At 37.2% G+C, this 16,090-nt stretch overlaps 2 protein-coding genes across 2 annotated transcripts; both read left to right on the forward strand.

Moving 5' to 3' along the window:
* Positions 1-295: 295 nt before the first annotated feature.
* On the forward strand, positions 296-4,486 carry LOC149026913 (protein NRT1/ PTR FAMILY 4.3-like). Its single transcript, XM_089146125.1, has 5 exons — positions 296-1,078; positions 1,572-1,789; positions 1,978-2,412; positions 2,993-3,135; positions 3,327-4,486. The coding sequence occupies exons 1-5, from the start codon at positions 949-951 to the stop codon at positions 4,219-4,221; spliced, it is 1,821 nt and encodes a 606-aa protein (XP_089002251.1). The 5' UTR covers positions 296-948; the 3' UTR covers positions 4,222-4,486.
* Positions 4,487-12,307: 7,821 nt separating this feature from the next.
* LOC149026914 (ethylene-responsive transcription factor TINY-like) lies at positions 12,308-13,279 on the forward strand. The gene has a single exon (XM_089157255.1). It carries the CDS (start codon positions 12,388-12,390, stop codon positions 12,982-12,984), a length of 597 nt encoding a protein of 198 aa, XP_089013381.1. The 5' UTR covers positions 12,308-12,387; the 3' UTR covers positions 12,985-13,279.
* The last annotated feature ends 2,811 nt before the right edge of the window (positions 13,280-16,090 follow it).

Raw genomic sequence — 16,090 nt, forward strand, 5'->3', positions numbered from 1 at the left:
ACTACTTCTACATTGGATCAGAATGCCAAACCGACGCAGCCTATTAGTTTGACCTGAAAAAGTAGCATTTATCCTAATCATACCATAAATATTGACTTTATGTTTTGTGGCCCTCAGATTTTTGGTGACAGAGCAATCAGAATACTCCGATTTTGATCGGTGTTACATGTATAGTCCACCAACGAACCAAGCCACCAACCACATCTCTTCTTTCTCTCACTCCACCATAGTGTTCTGCTTTCTTCTGCTTTCTTTTGCTTTCTTTTTCGTCTCCATAAATCTTTTACCCAGAAGAGATCTCTTTGTAATCTCAGGTAAAAGGGAGAATCGAATCTTGGTGAATCTGCTGATTCAGATGAGAAACAGTCAGAAATAGTTCTGCTTTCTTTTGTTTTTGAAGATGAATTTTGCCAAATGCCAATCGGATTCCATCTTGAATTCCACGTTTTAAGACCCTGTATATTATCAATATATTATTGTATTTGGGATAATTTTATATTATCAATGCGTAACTCAAGGGTCAATTTCTTACTCAATGGACAATAGCAGAGGCCAATACATGCCGATGTTTTGGCGAGGAGGAAATAGAGGGAGGTTTTAATCGGCTCTTGATGCCTGAATCTATGGCTATAAATAGGGAGCACCTCCTTTGTCTTGAATTCACCATAATCTAGACTCTAGAGCCCCTCTTCCTCTTTATGTTGTTTTCCCTTTGATAAGTCCATTCTCCTCTTAGTAATGGCAAGTAAGCATTAAATTCTCTCTGGGTTGTCAAAGTTACCATTTATTTCGCTTTAGTTGGCTTTTACCTTTTGGGTTTTGGGTTTCCCCAGAGACTGTTTTGTCCAAAACCAGAGCAATTTGGGTTTGGAATTGGAAGAATTGGAGGAAAGCAACAACAGTTACAGAGGAGAGGAGAGAAGAGAAGACTCAGAAGTGTATAGAGAAATGGATATTGAGACACAGAGATCCAAAGGTGAAACCATGTCTGTGCAGGACGAGGTTGCTGTGAACTGGAGAGGAAGACCCTGCAAAACTGACAAACATGGTGGAATGAGAGCTGCTGCCCTTGTTCTTGGTCTTTCTCTCTCTCTCTGTCTCTCTTGTCAGCATGCATTGCATATGCATTATATACTAGTCAACCTTATAAGTTTATAGTCATTACGCTGTCTTTGGCTCTAGCAAAAATCTCAGCTTAGCAACTAAAAGAAATGGCGAAAAAATGATTATCTTTTTATGGGGAATTGAATTAAGCTAGTCTTCGATTTATTTCATAATATTACTTAGTGGGTTTTACTGGCATGTCATGTCCTTCATTAGTTCATTGCACAGTTTCTTATTTGTTTATGTGAAATTTTGTCTTGTTTTCTGTTTGGATTTCTGAATGTTTCCTCCTGCTTTGAAGTTTGGTGATGCAACAATTGGGTTTGCTTTTTCAAGCAGTTCATAGAAATTTTAGTGTATTATTTATTTTTATTATTTTTTATAATTTATTTGAATGTTTAATTGATATCTTCTGTTTCATTTGTTTGCTAATGGTTGCTGATATGCTGATGGTTTTTTCTTTCCAGGACTCCAAACCTTTGAAATTATGGCTATTGCTGCTGTTGGGAACAATCTCATAACATATGTCATTAATGAGATGCACTTTTCTTTGTCAAAATCTGCAAACATAGTGACAAATTTTGTGGGGACTATCTTTCTCCTGTCTCTCTTGGGTGGATTTCTCGCAGATTCCTACCTTGGAAGCTTTTGGACCCTGGTTATCTTTGGCTTTGTGGAAATCTCTGTAAGTATCTCCAACTGTTTTTGGCTTCTACCACTTTGATCTTTCCTACAGTATCTGATCTTTACAAATTATATAACTTATAACTTCAGCCAACACAATAAAAGGCTTATATAGAAAGAGAACTTAATATATAAGATAAAGTAGGAATTCATTAGTTCTCACTTTGATGGTGTTTGTGGTGAATACAGGGTTTTATCTTACTTTCAATTCAAGCCCATCTCCCTGTATTAAGGCCACCCCAGTGCAACATGATAGTAGAGCAATGTGAGCCAGCCAAGGGCTTCAAGGCCTTAATCTTCTTCACAGCACTCTATCTGGTGGCCTTAGGGAGTGGCTGCGTAAAGCCCAACATGATCTCTCATGGAGCTGATCAGTTCAAGAAGGAGGATCCAAAGCAATCCAAGAAGCTCTCTACATACTTCAATGCTGCCTACTTCGCTTTCTGCATTGGAGAGCTAATTGCACTCACTCTTCTTGTGTGGGTTCAGACTCGATCAGGGATGGATGTTGGGTTCGGACTCTCGGCTGCTGCCATGGCTTTGGGCGTGACAAGCTTGATATCTGGCACCTTATTCTACAGGAACAAACCCCCTTGTGGAAGCATTTTGACTCCAATTGCTCAAGTACTAGACTCTATCCCTTCATTGAGTGGCCACTTTATAGCTATCTTTCTCTATATTTTCTCAACAAAGTGGTCTATCTTTTTGGAGTTGTGCTTCTCCTTATTTGGAGAACATGTTTTGATGGGGAATTTTTGGGAGTGAAATCATTTCCTTACCCACATTCTGAAGAAGTCATAAAGTATACACAAACAGCATTTTTCTCATCCATGGTTGGCTTGTGCTGAACTTTCCTTTATTGTGGTGGAGGCCTTTTAACTTCTCTAGTGGTTTTTCTTGACAATGAAAATGTTTTCTAGTAGGCATCATGGATTTTACTTATTGCGTTTTTTGTTTACTTTTTGAACTTCAATAAGATCATAATGTTTGATATGATATTATTATTTCAGTAAAATGTTTCTTGATAAAGAGCTTTTTAAATTTTTTTTTTAAAAACCTAAATTTTGGAAAGACAGAGACATCTTTTTTGCAGAGTCATGATAGCATGTAAAGTTAGAATTGAAAAAGGATATCTGCCTGTGTATCAATCTAAGTAATTCTCCTACTCTCCCTCTTTATTTGACTTTAATATTTCTCTCTGCAGGTTTTTGTTGCTGCATTCTTGAAAAGGAAACAAATCTGCCCAGCTAATTCTGAGATGCTCCATGGAAGCCAGAGAAATGTAGTCAGCAGCAGAGTTTCTGCCTTGAACAATGCCAAGAATCCCCAACACACTGATAAGTTCAGGTCTGGATATTTTACCAATATCTTGTTAATTAGAATCTCATCTCTTGGTTACCCAAACAAATCAAATAAGACTGACAAACTGGGACTCCCAAGTCCTGGGGTGAAAGGGAAGGGAGGTTACAAAAATACTAGCAACTGATGTGTGTGTTTGTGTCCATTCATTTCTAACATGTCTTCAGTGTAAATTTCAGGTACTTGGACAAAGCCTGCATTAGAATCGAAGACGGGTCTCAAACTGAGGAAAGCCCTTGGAGATTATGCACTGTAGCCCAAGTTGAGCAAGTGAAAACAATCCTTTCTGTCATACCTATCTTTGCCTGCACCATTATATTCAACACCATTCTGGCTCAACTCCAGACATTTTCAGTTCAGCAAGGAAGTGCTATGGACACAAGGCTCACAACAAATTTCAAAATCCCACCAGCTTCACTTCAGTCTATTCCTTACATCATTCTCATATTTGTAGTTCCTCTTTATGAGAGTGCCTTTGTCCCACTTGCCAGAAAGTTTACAGGAAAGGATTCTGGAATCTCCCCTTTGCAACGAATTGGGGTTGGCCTTTTCTTCGGTACCTTCTCCATGATCTCAGCTGCCCTATTAGAGAACAAGAGAAGGAACTCAGCTGTGAATTCTAAAGAGATCCTCTCTATCTTCTGGATTGCTCCACAGTTTATCATCTTCGGAGTATCAGAGATGTTCACTGCAGTTGGTCTCATTGAATTTTTCTATACACAGTCCTTATCAGGGATGCAAGCATTTCTCACAGCCATAACTTACTGCTCATACTCATTTGGGTTCTACTTGAGCTCACTTCTTGTCTCTCTAGTGAACAAGATCACCTCAAATTCATCTGGTGGAGGATGGCTCAGTGACAATGATCTCAACAAAGATAGGCTAGACCTTTTCTACTGGGTTCTAGCTGCCCTTAGCTTTATTAACTTCTTTAATTATCTCTTTTGGTCAAGATGGTATTCTCCAAACCCATCTCTATCACCGACTCCACCACATGATTCATATGTTGAAGAATTTGAGCACCAAAGCTTCAGCTCTTCCAAGCGTGTTGCAGATGACAATATTAGATATTAAATAATGTTATCATCCTAATGTTTTCCCTCACTCTTCTCTCACCTCTTTCTTGACTCTTGTATAAAGAAAAGGATTAGAAGCACTTATAGATATACATACATAAAGGTAGTGAATGCCATGTTTGGTTTAGACCCACTTTATGGAACCCTTTTTATATATAAGCTTGTAAGTTGTAACCTTTAGACTTTCCTTCTTGCTTCCTTTTTTTCTCCTTTCTTTAATAATTAATATACAAGGTAGACCTTTTTGAGTGTCGAAATGTCTTATTCTACTTGATTCATTTCAAGGATCCAAAAGGAAGTTAGGTCAAATTCCATGTCCAAGATCCAAATGCATTTCACCATGAGTTGACATTCTGTAGCTAGTGTGGTGGGAAGTGTTGCTTTATACTTTGATTTGCGAAAAAAAAACTCTTTCTAAAGTTCATCTGCTATTATGATGTGATATATGTATTTGAAACATATGGAAGTCTCTACAACAATAGTATACTCTCTATTTTGCTTCCCAAAGGTTTTCTCTCTTTCTTGTTCATGTAGACCCTTCAGTGAGGAACCATGTACAGTATGGGCACAGGGGCCAGGCAGCCAGAATGAGATTCTGTTCCCATATAACTCTCAAAGCTTTCTCTCTTCTTTCCTTCTCAAGCCTTCAATTGATTGTGCTGTAACCCATAGTGGGGAAGATGCTTCTGGTTAATTCCTTCCTCAAACATTTAGCTTTCACAAGGGAACATGTCTCATACATGTTTTTCTCTTGAAGCTCTGCCACCAGGACCCAACACTAATGGCTGCAAACAATGTGTTTTCCATGATAGTGTTCACCGGCCACTATGTTGGCTAAAAGATTATCAGGGGGCCCAGATGACTACAATTCCTTCTGATGACATGCCAATGACAGTTCCTCGTTGCAAAATGGAGCCCATGCATGCCATGACAGGAATGCTTTGGTGCTCATTCACCCATAGAACCCCTTTGGCTTCTTCGAGGTTTGCTTTCCAAGTGTCAAACGTAGGAATGCTAATTTCGTCTGTTTCATTGATTCATAACTCATAAGAGTGGTTGGTTTGCCCTATCTTGGGCCGCCCCTCATTCTACCGTTGAGCTATGAAGTTGCTTTCACAGTAATGCTTGTGTGTGTATAAAGAGAAAGATAAATCTGAAAATTTATTTCATTTGTGTTTGGTGTACAACACAAGGGTATTCATAAGATCATTAAGATCACACATGTACACGTGTCTCTATAGTGTATGCGTTGGCTTTTCCGTTCTTTGCCAAAAGAATGATGGGCTAGTTTTGGTTCTTGGCCATAACACATAAACAAAAGCCAGATCTGAGGTTCAGTTGTTCTCGGCCCACCTACTAAGCCAGATCTGAGATTCATCTCGACTATACCCTCATGTGTTATATTTGTTCATATACATAAGGTTGGGGAATTGGGCTTCAAGGCAGTGACCCAACAGTTACTCTTTGCAGGCTGGGCTAACGTTAGCCCAACTCACACCAACACAGAGAGGTTTGGGCCAGACTCAGCCCAAGTAAAAGCCAAGACTAACCTAGGCCACTATAAGATTTTGGGCCTTAAAATAAAGACAAGTATTATTTATACATGAAAATAAGAACAACAACACTATGTGACAAGGGACTAATATCCAGTTCAGAAATGGACCATTCATTTTTTTGTAGATGTGTGACAATTGTCCCAACAGCACATCAAAAGGTTGAGATCCATTTACAAATCACAACATTTTTTCTTTTAATTTAATCACAACTATTTGGTGTGACTTATAAACGGATTTCAACCATTTGATGTGATGTTGGGACCAGCCATCACAAGATGGTGATGTTGGGACACATATGGGGATAGTGCGTGGTTGAGAACTACACCCAGGAAATTGATGGTTCATTTCCTTGTCATGAATGGATTGAATAAATTTCCGAGTGACAGAGACCAGGGAAAGTCTTTTCCGTAAAACCTAGGCCAATTGTAATGTCGTTTAAGAGTGTTAATGGGCCACACTAGCAATGGTGTGAAACTAGGCCCAGACTAACAAGCGTTCGAGTAAGAATCCAACGAAGTGTAACATCAAGCCCAAGCCAATAACAAAATGCACTCTAGCCCAGCCATTGAATTAATTCAGTTTATCTGGACTGGCCCAAGCCCAAGCCCAAGATTTTAAGGTCGTTATTTAAGAAACCAGTCCAGCCCATCCGAATTCCCAAGAGTGTAATCGTCGAACCAATTCATGGCGTAGCTCCTGCTCCGCCCCTAGATTCACGTGCATGGATTCTTCAAAACGCGTGATCGGAGAGGGGTTTTTTTTTTATTTTTTTAATTTCTTATTTTTTGTCGTGAGGGGGAAATAAGTAAAAAATTATATTAGATTTTGCAGTGTGACACTATAGGAATGAAAAGTATTATGTATAAAACCAGCTGGTAGAGACTGTTGCTAAATTCGACTAAGTTATAACTTCTTAGCAATTAGCACCCCAGGCTAGGAAGTCAGCATGACCATTACAACCCTTGGGATATAACGAAAACAAACATATTCAAGAGAATGAAAGCAACGAATGATGTCCTGGACTAAGCCATAACTTGACCAGTCGACATCGATGGCCTGGCCATTTATAGCCTTAATGGTGATGAGACAATCAAGAAGACAACCTGAGTAATACATGAGCAATATAAAGGTCTAAAATAGCAAATAGACAATCTCTAATAGCCTCAAACTCCATCGCAATAGCAAATAGACAAAAATAAAATTTTGATTGTGCTAGCACAAAACATCTTGTAGGATTCTAGATGACACAACTTCTACCAACGTGTTTTGAAGCAGGATCTTAAGCAACATCAAAAAAATACTCTTAAGCTAGTTCAAAGAGGAGTAACGCCTTTAGTACCAAAATGATGAGAATCGGATCTATAGAAGAAGTTGTATTCATCATGGCTCGTGACACTTGCCAAAAAATAATATTTCTCATGACAATTACAAAAAGGAATATATTCTCAGCGACAAACAACATATCACATATTTATATTCTCGAGTAATGACACACATGCACAAGCACATGTGATGTGTTTTTGAATTTCATATATATATAATTTTTATTTTTTTATATTTTTCTTTGAGTTGATTTTTAGATCAATTAATAATAATTATTAAAATATTTTATTAATTACTGTTGTGTGTATGAATTATAGTTACAAATTTAGACATCTTTCATGATTTAAATATCTAATGAATTGAATAGGCAAGAGTATTTTGGAGGGGAAAAATTGAACCATGTCTTGTGAATTCATGTTCAATTTATGATAATTATTTATTAATTAATATTGTATTTATGAATGATAGTTATACTTTTTGACATGTTTCAATGAATTGAATAGACAAGAATATTTATGAAAACAAAAACACTATCATGTATTTTACGTTTGTACTTTTATAATATGATACAAACATCATGCTTGCATCAATAGAGAAGATTACAATTTTATCATAAATATTCCTCATGACAAACAACATATAAAGCATTCATGTCCATATTTTATAATATGATACAAACATCATGCTTGCATCAATAGAGAAGATTACAATTTTATCATAAATATTCCTCATGACAAACAACATATAAAGCATTCATGTCCATATATTATATATAGAGGTCGTAGTCGTACTTGTATTATCGGAGAAGGGTGTCATTTTGTCATCGTGACATTCTTCTCTTCGTGGCACTTACCAAAAAAATTATTCCTCGAGACAAACTACATATCACTTACTTAATAGTCGTCATGCTTACGTCAGCATTCCTGTTGATAATTGAAAATTTTTTTTTCCGGTACATAAAACGGGACTAGAAACCTAAAGAAAGCAGCAAAAACAAATTGGTCATCTCTCTGCCTGAAGGATTTCCTCTAAACCAGGAGGAATATTCTGAAGGAATTGCGAAGGATTTTCCAAAGATGTCGACTTTTTTGCCATCCAATCAACAACAATGTTAGCATCTCTAGACACACGGTTAAGCCTGATGCTACGATTAATACCAATAAAGTCTCTAATAGCAAAAACTAACCTGGCTACCTTTTCTTGCACTATAGCACATGGCTTAAGCCAGTCTATTGCGTAAGCTGAATCTGATTCCACAATAAGAGGTTGAATACCTTTTTCAAAAGCTTGTCTTATATCTTCATAGATAACTTGCATTTAAGCTTCAAGTGTGCTTTCTTTTTCGACTCTGCGAACAAAGCACCCCATAAAACTTCCTTCTTAGTTTCGAAAAATCTCTCCTACTTGATTATATTCACCTTGGCGAGTAGATGCATCAACGTTGCACTTAAACCATCATACTTCTAGCCGCTTCCACCTTGTTATCCGTATTCTAGAAGATGAAACAATTCCAATATTCCTTTGGGAGTTCCAAATTGCCTCTATTTGATCGTGAAGCACACTTATAATGTCTTTTCCATTACCCGGTCTTGTTAATCAATTGTTGCAACTCTAAATAATGCTTCAACTCCTTAAGTCCAAGATATCTGTAGTGTCTATTTAATTTTTATTTTTTATGGATTAACGGGTCCTCATATAAGATGAGATGGAATATTAATCAACCAAAATTCGTTGCAAACACGCATTTTGTTGTTTCTAGGAATTTCTCCCAAGATGCTTTCTCTCGATGAAGTCTCAAACTTTGGTCAAAATCTATTCCAACAGAATTACTTAAATGTTCTTACAAGTGGATATTGAACATAAATGATAGTTATCATGCCACAGTAATTGAACATTTATTTAGCAATAAGTACATAGCTGAAATATATAAATAAATTTTCTATTTTGTGTTAATAAATATTTCTTAACCAATATTGTTAGATGTAGAAGTTAGTCGTAGTTGCAAATTCATCATGTCTAGTGATGACCATTAGTCATCAACCAAACAAAGAAAACAATTGATCTAATAAAAGTAAGTTTTAATTCTATCTATTTAAGAGCTTAGCCTGAGGATGAACATGAATAAGTTATCAATGAAGTGTGTATATAAAATTTATATTAAAGCCATAAATATTGTGAATTAATATTGTTGGTCTTGAAGACATGTTCTAGAGAGACATAAAAGTGGTGTTATCTTGTAAATTGCCTGAAAAAATAACTATCAACTTTCAATATGAAATAATTGTTCGTCGGTGCAACTAGAAGGATACAATTAAAGTGGTGAGTAGACGCAAAGTCATGTAGACCGAAAATTAAAGCGATGTCAGATAAAGCACTGTCTTTTTAATAATGTGTCCAACTGCATTACAGTTATATGTCATTTGGACTGTGACCGCTAATGCTCTTTATTAGTTGCAGAAAAAGCATCGTTTAAAAACAATCGAGGTTCATGGTTTTTTACAAGTCTAGATGCATTCATATTACCTTTTTTTTTGAGTTTACATTTTGTTTTTAATTTTATTTTAATTTTAACATACATACAATACATTTCTTCAACATTATCCCATCATGTAAATATTTTGCTCTTATTTGTGTTGAATATCTAATATATCAAGAGAAAAAAAATCACAATTAAAATATCATGCATTTATTCTTCTTCAACCATCCACATAATAATAATATGCTTTCAAAAGGAAACCAAAATCAATTATTCTTTATATATGTTCACCTATTTTTTGTTCAATGAGTTTAAAACTTTGCATCCTAACCATAATACTTGTATTAAGAGATATTATTCTTTACCAAAAAAGATGAAAAAGAGATATTATTTATCCATGACACATGTTTATTCACTCTTCAAAAACAGAACATATATAAAACTTCATATCACATTTATTGTGCATGATAGTGCTTTTTTCCATACGTTTTCATTAATATTTTTTTCTTTTTAATGAGTAGTGTATGAACTTGAGCATTTGCCCTCTCTCTTTCTCTCTCAATAATTTAATTTTTAATTGAATAAAAATAAATCTCATAAAGAGATCAACTTAGAGAAGAATCTCTTTTAAGATTACCTAATTTTAGAATAATTATGATATACATTCAATCATTAATACATATGTGATCCTTAGTCTTTATTTTAATATTCTTTTATACTATTTACCCACATTCTTCTATGCTATTTATGCTTACAATTCATTTCAATCACTTAGATGATAAAGAACCTATGTAACTTGAGTTTTCAATTTGTAAGATCTATATATATATTTTTAAGGAATAAGTTTTTGAATATCGTAATAGACAATGTAAGTCATATCCAGTACTTGTAAATGTATTATCATATTTAATATAGTTAATTATATTTTTCACTTTTAAATAATGATCTAACACGAGATTTGCATTTTCCACTGACAACTTTTTGTAACGAACACCTAACGATATTAAGGACATTAAATATGAACAGTCTTTGTCACGAGTCTCATCAATTAAGCATAAGATATATTATAATAAATTCAATTTTTTTTAATAAATAAGTACATTTCAAGTTGTAACCATTTATTCTTACTAAAAAAAGATAGTATTAAAATGACCGTAATTATTATTTTTTATTTTATAGAAGAATGATCATAATCTAGGTATTATAATCATGTTAAAGTATAACCTGTCAATTAACACTTTTTTAAAATTGATGGCATTGCATCATGCAGTGAAATTCCAAGAAGAATCTAGGGTTAATCATTTCTCATCCTATATTCGATGCATCTTTATGTTTTGTATTGTCAATAATGAAATGGGGATTGATAGATGACTAAACAATTTCTATAATTAGCCACCTAAGTAGCTAGCTAACATAACCTTATCTAAAAAGTAGATAACGAATAATTGAAATTCCAAAGGGTTGGTTTAGTTAAGCAAATACCAAATCTCATAGTATGTCGTTAAGATTGGAGAATTCCTCGAAACCAAGAGAGAAACTCTTCCCAACACCCCCAAGTTTGTGCTCTCCCGATAACTTTGCAACCACAAATTATGTAGGATTCATAAGTAAAAACTAATAAAATATATATTTAAAAAAAATAATCACTTTAATCCTGTGGGCGTTTCGTAATTTGTTATCAATAGCCGTCGAAGAGCACTCACGAGGGAGGAGATGATCTGGACTCCACCCCCACCCCGATATAAAACAACATGCGCGCGCGCCGTGTTGATTGAAAATGTGGAAACTGGGGAATAGAATAGGTAAAAAGTAAAACACAGAATGATGGCGTTGCCAAGAAGGCATGCAATGAGAATCTGAGATGACAACTAACTATCAAAAATCACATTTATAATCCAAAATGTGTACACTGCATATGATAATACGATATAGAGAAAACCACAAATCCAGAATATTCATGCATTTATCCGGTCCATGATGACTTGAGTCAACACGCTATGGACTCTGTCACTCACCCCTTGCTCTTCTCTTCTTCATCGTCTCCAGCTGGCTTAACGCGTCGTCGCTGATCACTCATAGTTTCAGAGACACACACGTAAACACCCCCGCCCACCAAGTAGATAGATGCCTAAATCTAGATGGTCTCTTTTCTCGTATGACCAAACTACCCACAGCCGCCACCCGTCTCTCTCTCTCTCTCTTCCTTTGTCTCTTAATTAACTTACCCACTTAATTTATTTCTTAATTCTTTGCATGCATGCGTATGAGTTACGACTGACGACTCTGTGTGTGTGAGTCTTGGTATTTATAAAGTTCTCTGCATGCATGTCTCTGCTTACTTACTATAAGAAAATAATTAAACCTACCAAACCAGTTGCACCTCACTTCATTCATATAATTATTATTTGTAATTACCCCTGGCGGATACGATACCGTGGTTATTATTATTTCATTTTATCAAGAAATCATGAATGTAAAATTAATAAATACGGAAAATGAAAGAAAAAAAAAAAACAGAAAAAACAAAAGAGAAGAAAAAAGAAAGAACATGAGGGCATTAATTATTTGAAGGGGTCAGTTTTGGGTAATTATGGACGCGACGAGATTGTCCTAGCGTACCATTTCAAAGTCATTTCAATCTATTCTCGGTTGGTCCCGCTCTCCAATTTTGCCAGCTATAACATCTCTTCGATGTCTACGTCCTATGCAAACCCACAACACTACAAAAACCCCAGAAATCCTTCTTTTCTATCTGCTTTTCTTCTTCTTCTTCTTCTTCGCTCCACATCACTCTCTCTCTTCCTTCCTGATGTCTCCAGCAGAAGAAAAAGCTAGTGTAGAGAGAACGAACCATGAAGAACCAGATTCGATATCAAAAGATGCTCCGAAGAAGCGGTCCGGCCAGTCAGAGATGCCATTCAGAGGAGTTCGTCGACGGAGTTGGGGTCGCTATGTCTCTGAGATTCGCTTACCAAAGAAGAAAACCAGAATCTGGCTCGGTTCATTCGTCTCGCCCGAGATGGCCGCACGTGCCTATGACTCCGCTGCCTTCTTCCTGAGAGGCAAATCGGCCACACTCAACTTCCCTGAGTCGGCCGGTTCGCTTCCTCAGCCGCTCTCGTCGTCACGAAAAGATATACAGTCCGCCGCTGCGAGAGCTGCTCTCGACCCGGTATCTAACGACGACACGATAAATCAGGTCCAACCTGGTTCTCGGTCCGGTTCTGATTCAAGCTGGGAGCAATGGTGGGGACAAGACGAAGAACTAGAGGATCTGTTTGGAGACGTGAAAGAGGCACCCCTCCATAGTCCGTTGAGGTTCGAATTAGATTCAATGGCTTCAGATTTCTTTTCGGGGGAAATTTTTGATCCAAACGGGTTCCTCGTGTCCTCTCATGATTCATGAAGAGCGGTCAGTGGGTTATTGCGGAAGCCAACTTACCAGATTGCCCTGCTAGAATGATTCGTATTACTCGTACAAGCCCCTAGTTGTAATAGCTGCTGGGTTCTAGATACTGGATATATATAATAGTAATAGGATTTTCATGGGTTTGGGGACTTTTTTATCTGATACCCAGAATGCCCTTATGAGGCTTTAATTATCCTGTTTGTTTTTTAATATAATGTATTAACTTGTTTTTAGGTTACCCTGCTACTGCTAAGCTGTAATGGGTTTGTGGATATATGTACTAGATAGATAATAGCCGTTCCCACTTCCCACTTCCCACTTCTCTTTGATCAGTTCTCAATTTTTAATTAATTAAGAGATCATAAAATAGCAAACTCAAGGGTGTTTGGGTAAATACAGTTCCGGAAACTTTCGTCTGTTGGTAATGAAATTAGGCTTGAATGCGCCTCTCCTCTCATGGAGCAATAATTCCTGGCGTTTTCAGGGACTAGTACTGATGGAACAAACTGACAAGGTGGTTGGGTGGGTTGGATCAGTGAGAGAGAGAGAGAGACGGGTATGAAATCAGCTGCAAATCCGTTTTAAATTGGAGATTGTATTAGCAAGCCTCTATCATCCTACATTCAAGGGAGGGGCGCTTATGTACTGACAAAGTGAATAAGTGCAAAGAAGTGGGAAAGGACTCCACTAAAGATGCCATTGAGACCAACATTTCAACTCCTATGTCCATCTCCAACAGTGAGAGCTGTAGAAGGGGCAAGGTTTGACATGTCGGCAAAATATTTACAGCCTATGACACGCAATATTTTGTCAATATATCGGCGACTAGTGGTAAGGTGTTGATAAAAATTCGACCCCTGGTTTTGGAGATATTTAGGCTTGTTTTTGCTTGAATCTTGTTGTGTAGCCTAATTTAAAGTCAATAAACACATTGAGAGCATTATTTTGGCCTACAACAATGCTTAATCTAAAATTTCTGATTGACACGTGCCTGGTTATATGCGGGCAAAACTGCAAGTTTGGAAACTCTTATAAACTAGTGTAAACATGTAAAGAGAACATAAATACACATCTATTGAAGAGAAGTACCACATTCTACAATTCATTATACAATTATGTTGAGTATGGCTCATGCTCCACATTTTGTTGTTGACGGACACTAGGTCCCACTCCCCAATGAGCGGGCGAGGATAGGGGGAGGCACCCTAGCGGGGGTGTGGGGGCAGTGCCCCGGAGTCTGTAAAGGTCCTATGCCACTTTGGCAAAAATCGAATGAAATTCTATTAAATATGGTGATTTTGACAATATATTGCCGAAAAATCGACTTTCCGTGATATATTGCAGACTTTTCGGTGATATATGACTATATGAGCGATTTTGGAATAAGTCGTTTCACTGGGGGGAGTCATGTCGCCCCCTAGCGACATGGTGATATATCGCCGACACATTGAACGTTGAGAAAGAGCAATTGCTCCAACAAGGGTATCACCAAATCAGCGGAGATTTTATCCTTAACTTCAAGTCTCCAACTTCAAGTCACTGAGAAGTAAGAAAAAAAATATTCGCAATTGCTCTCTTCATTGCTCATAGGTAATTGCTAGGCTCATTGCCTTTATTTGTTGCTCATTAATTGAGCCCTTTGGTTTGCTTTGTATGGGCTTGCCTTTTATGCTTTTGCATCATCTCTAGTTCCTCACATTTTCTTTTTTTGGTAATGAATTTATTTATTTATTTAAAGCAAAAGATAAATGTAAATAAGAGCATAATATTCTGCAGAGTTTGGATAAGCTCTCCATCAATGAGAACAATGTGCTTTCCTGACACTTTTGAACTACACATAATGATGGGGTTTATAAATATTACAAAAATCATAAGTAAAATTTTTGTGTGGGTCCAACCCTTATTGTATGGTTCAAAAAATGTTAGGAGAGCATATCATTCTTCCTTGACATGGAGCTGATCCAAAATAATTCCAACTCATACCTAGGTTCATTTTTGGAATAGGAGATTTTATATATTGGGGTTGGCGTATTACATAATATAAAGGAGGGGAGACGGTTTGCCCTTACCAAGGGGATTTGAACTCTTAACTTCCTAATTGGAAGTGTTGGTGTTTTTAAGGGTGGCTCAGCTGGTAAAACACCATCTTAATAAAGAAAAATGACACCAATCGTGCAATGAATGTCAATATTGTATTAGATGCAAAGGTGCATGAAATGAGTCTGGATCACCCCCAACAATCGAGGGAGTAGTATGCACTCTCTCGACACTTCTTTCACCACAAAATTGGGTTCGGCCCATGTGGGAACCATTGGTGGTCCCATCTCCAAATTTTCTTTTTTCATGATTATTCAGATGTGGGCCCCCCAAATGTATATGAGAAATTGAGAACCGTTATTCCCACACAAAAAAAAAAGATCTCCATGGAGTTGATTTGTGAATACTAGCACAGGCCAAGATCCAATCTACTTGATGGGCCCAAGACCATCTAAAGTTGAGGCCTGAAGAATGTGCAGGTGTCGGGTTTAGGGCCTAAATCTGAACCCACCGATTTTAACGAAGCCTTATTAATCAAGCAGCTCTTTTCAACCTTGCAGTCGATATCAACGGGAATTTTATCAGATCATCGGAAATGGACCATCCATTTCTCTTTGGATAGAGGACACATCTCCATCAGTCACATTTAAAGACAATGTAACCAAAGTATGGCTCGGTTCATTCATGTTGGCCGAGATGGCTGCACATGCCTATGACTTGGCTGCCTTCTTCTTGAGAGGCAAATCGGCCACGCTCAACTACCCCGAATCAGCCGGTTCACTCCCAAAACCGCTCTAGTGAAAAGATATACAGTTGGCCACTGTGAGAGCTGCTTTCGACCCGGTATTTAATGAGGACGGGACAAATCCGGTCCAACCTGGTTCTTGCTCTGGTTCTGAATCGAGTTGGGAGCAATGGTGGGGACAAGAGGACAAACTAGAGAACCTGTTTGTATACTTGAAAGAGGCACCCCAATAGGGCCCATGGGGTCCCCCCCCGTGTTTTGTTTTGGGATTTCCGACCGTTCCCCTCCTTCCCTGGATATAATAGTAATATACCTAAATTT

This window comes from Hakea prostrata, chromosome 1 (assembly GCF_041222555.1).
Source record: "Hakea prostrata isolate BN-2017 chromosome 1, UWA_Hpros_2, whole genome shotgun sequence".
In the NCBI taxonomy this organism is placed as follows: domain Eukaryota; kingdom Viridiplantae; phylum Streptophyta; class Magnoliopsida; order Proteales; family Proteaceae; genus Hakea; species Hakea prostrata.

What these genes read in the sequence shown, in the direction of transcription:
- LOC149026913 (XM_089146125.1), top strand. Translation starts at nt 949, where the DNA reads ATGGATATTGAGACACAGAGATCCAAAGGTGAAACCATGTCTGTGCAG. An exon ending in AGCTGCTGCCCTTGTTCTTG is followed by an intron (nt 1,079 to 1,571) that starts GTCTTTCTCTCT and finishes TTTTCTTTCCAG; the next exon opens with GACTCCAAACCTTTGAAATT. An exon ending in TTGGCTTTGTGGAAATCTCT is followed by an intron (nt 1,790 to 1,977) that starts GTAAGTATCTCC and finishes TGGTGAATACAG; the next exon opens with GGTTTTATCTTACTTTCAAT.
- LOC149026914 (XM_089157255.1), top strand. Translation starts at nt 12,388, where the DNA reads ATGTCTCCAGCAGAAGAAAAAGCTAGTGTAGAGAGAACGAACCATGAA.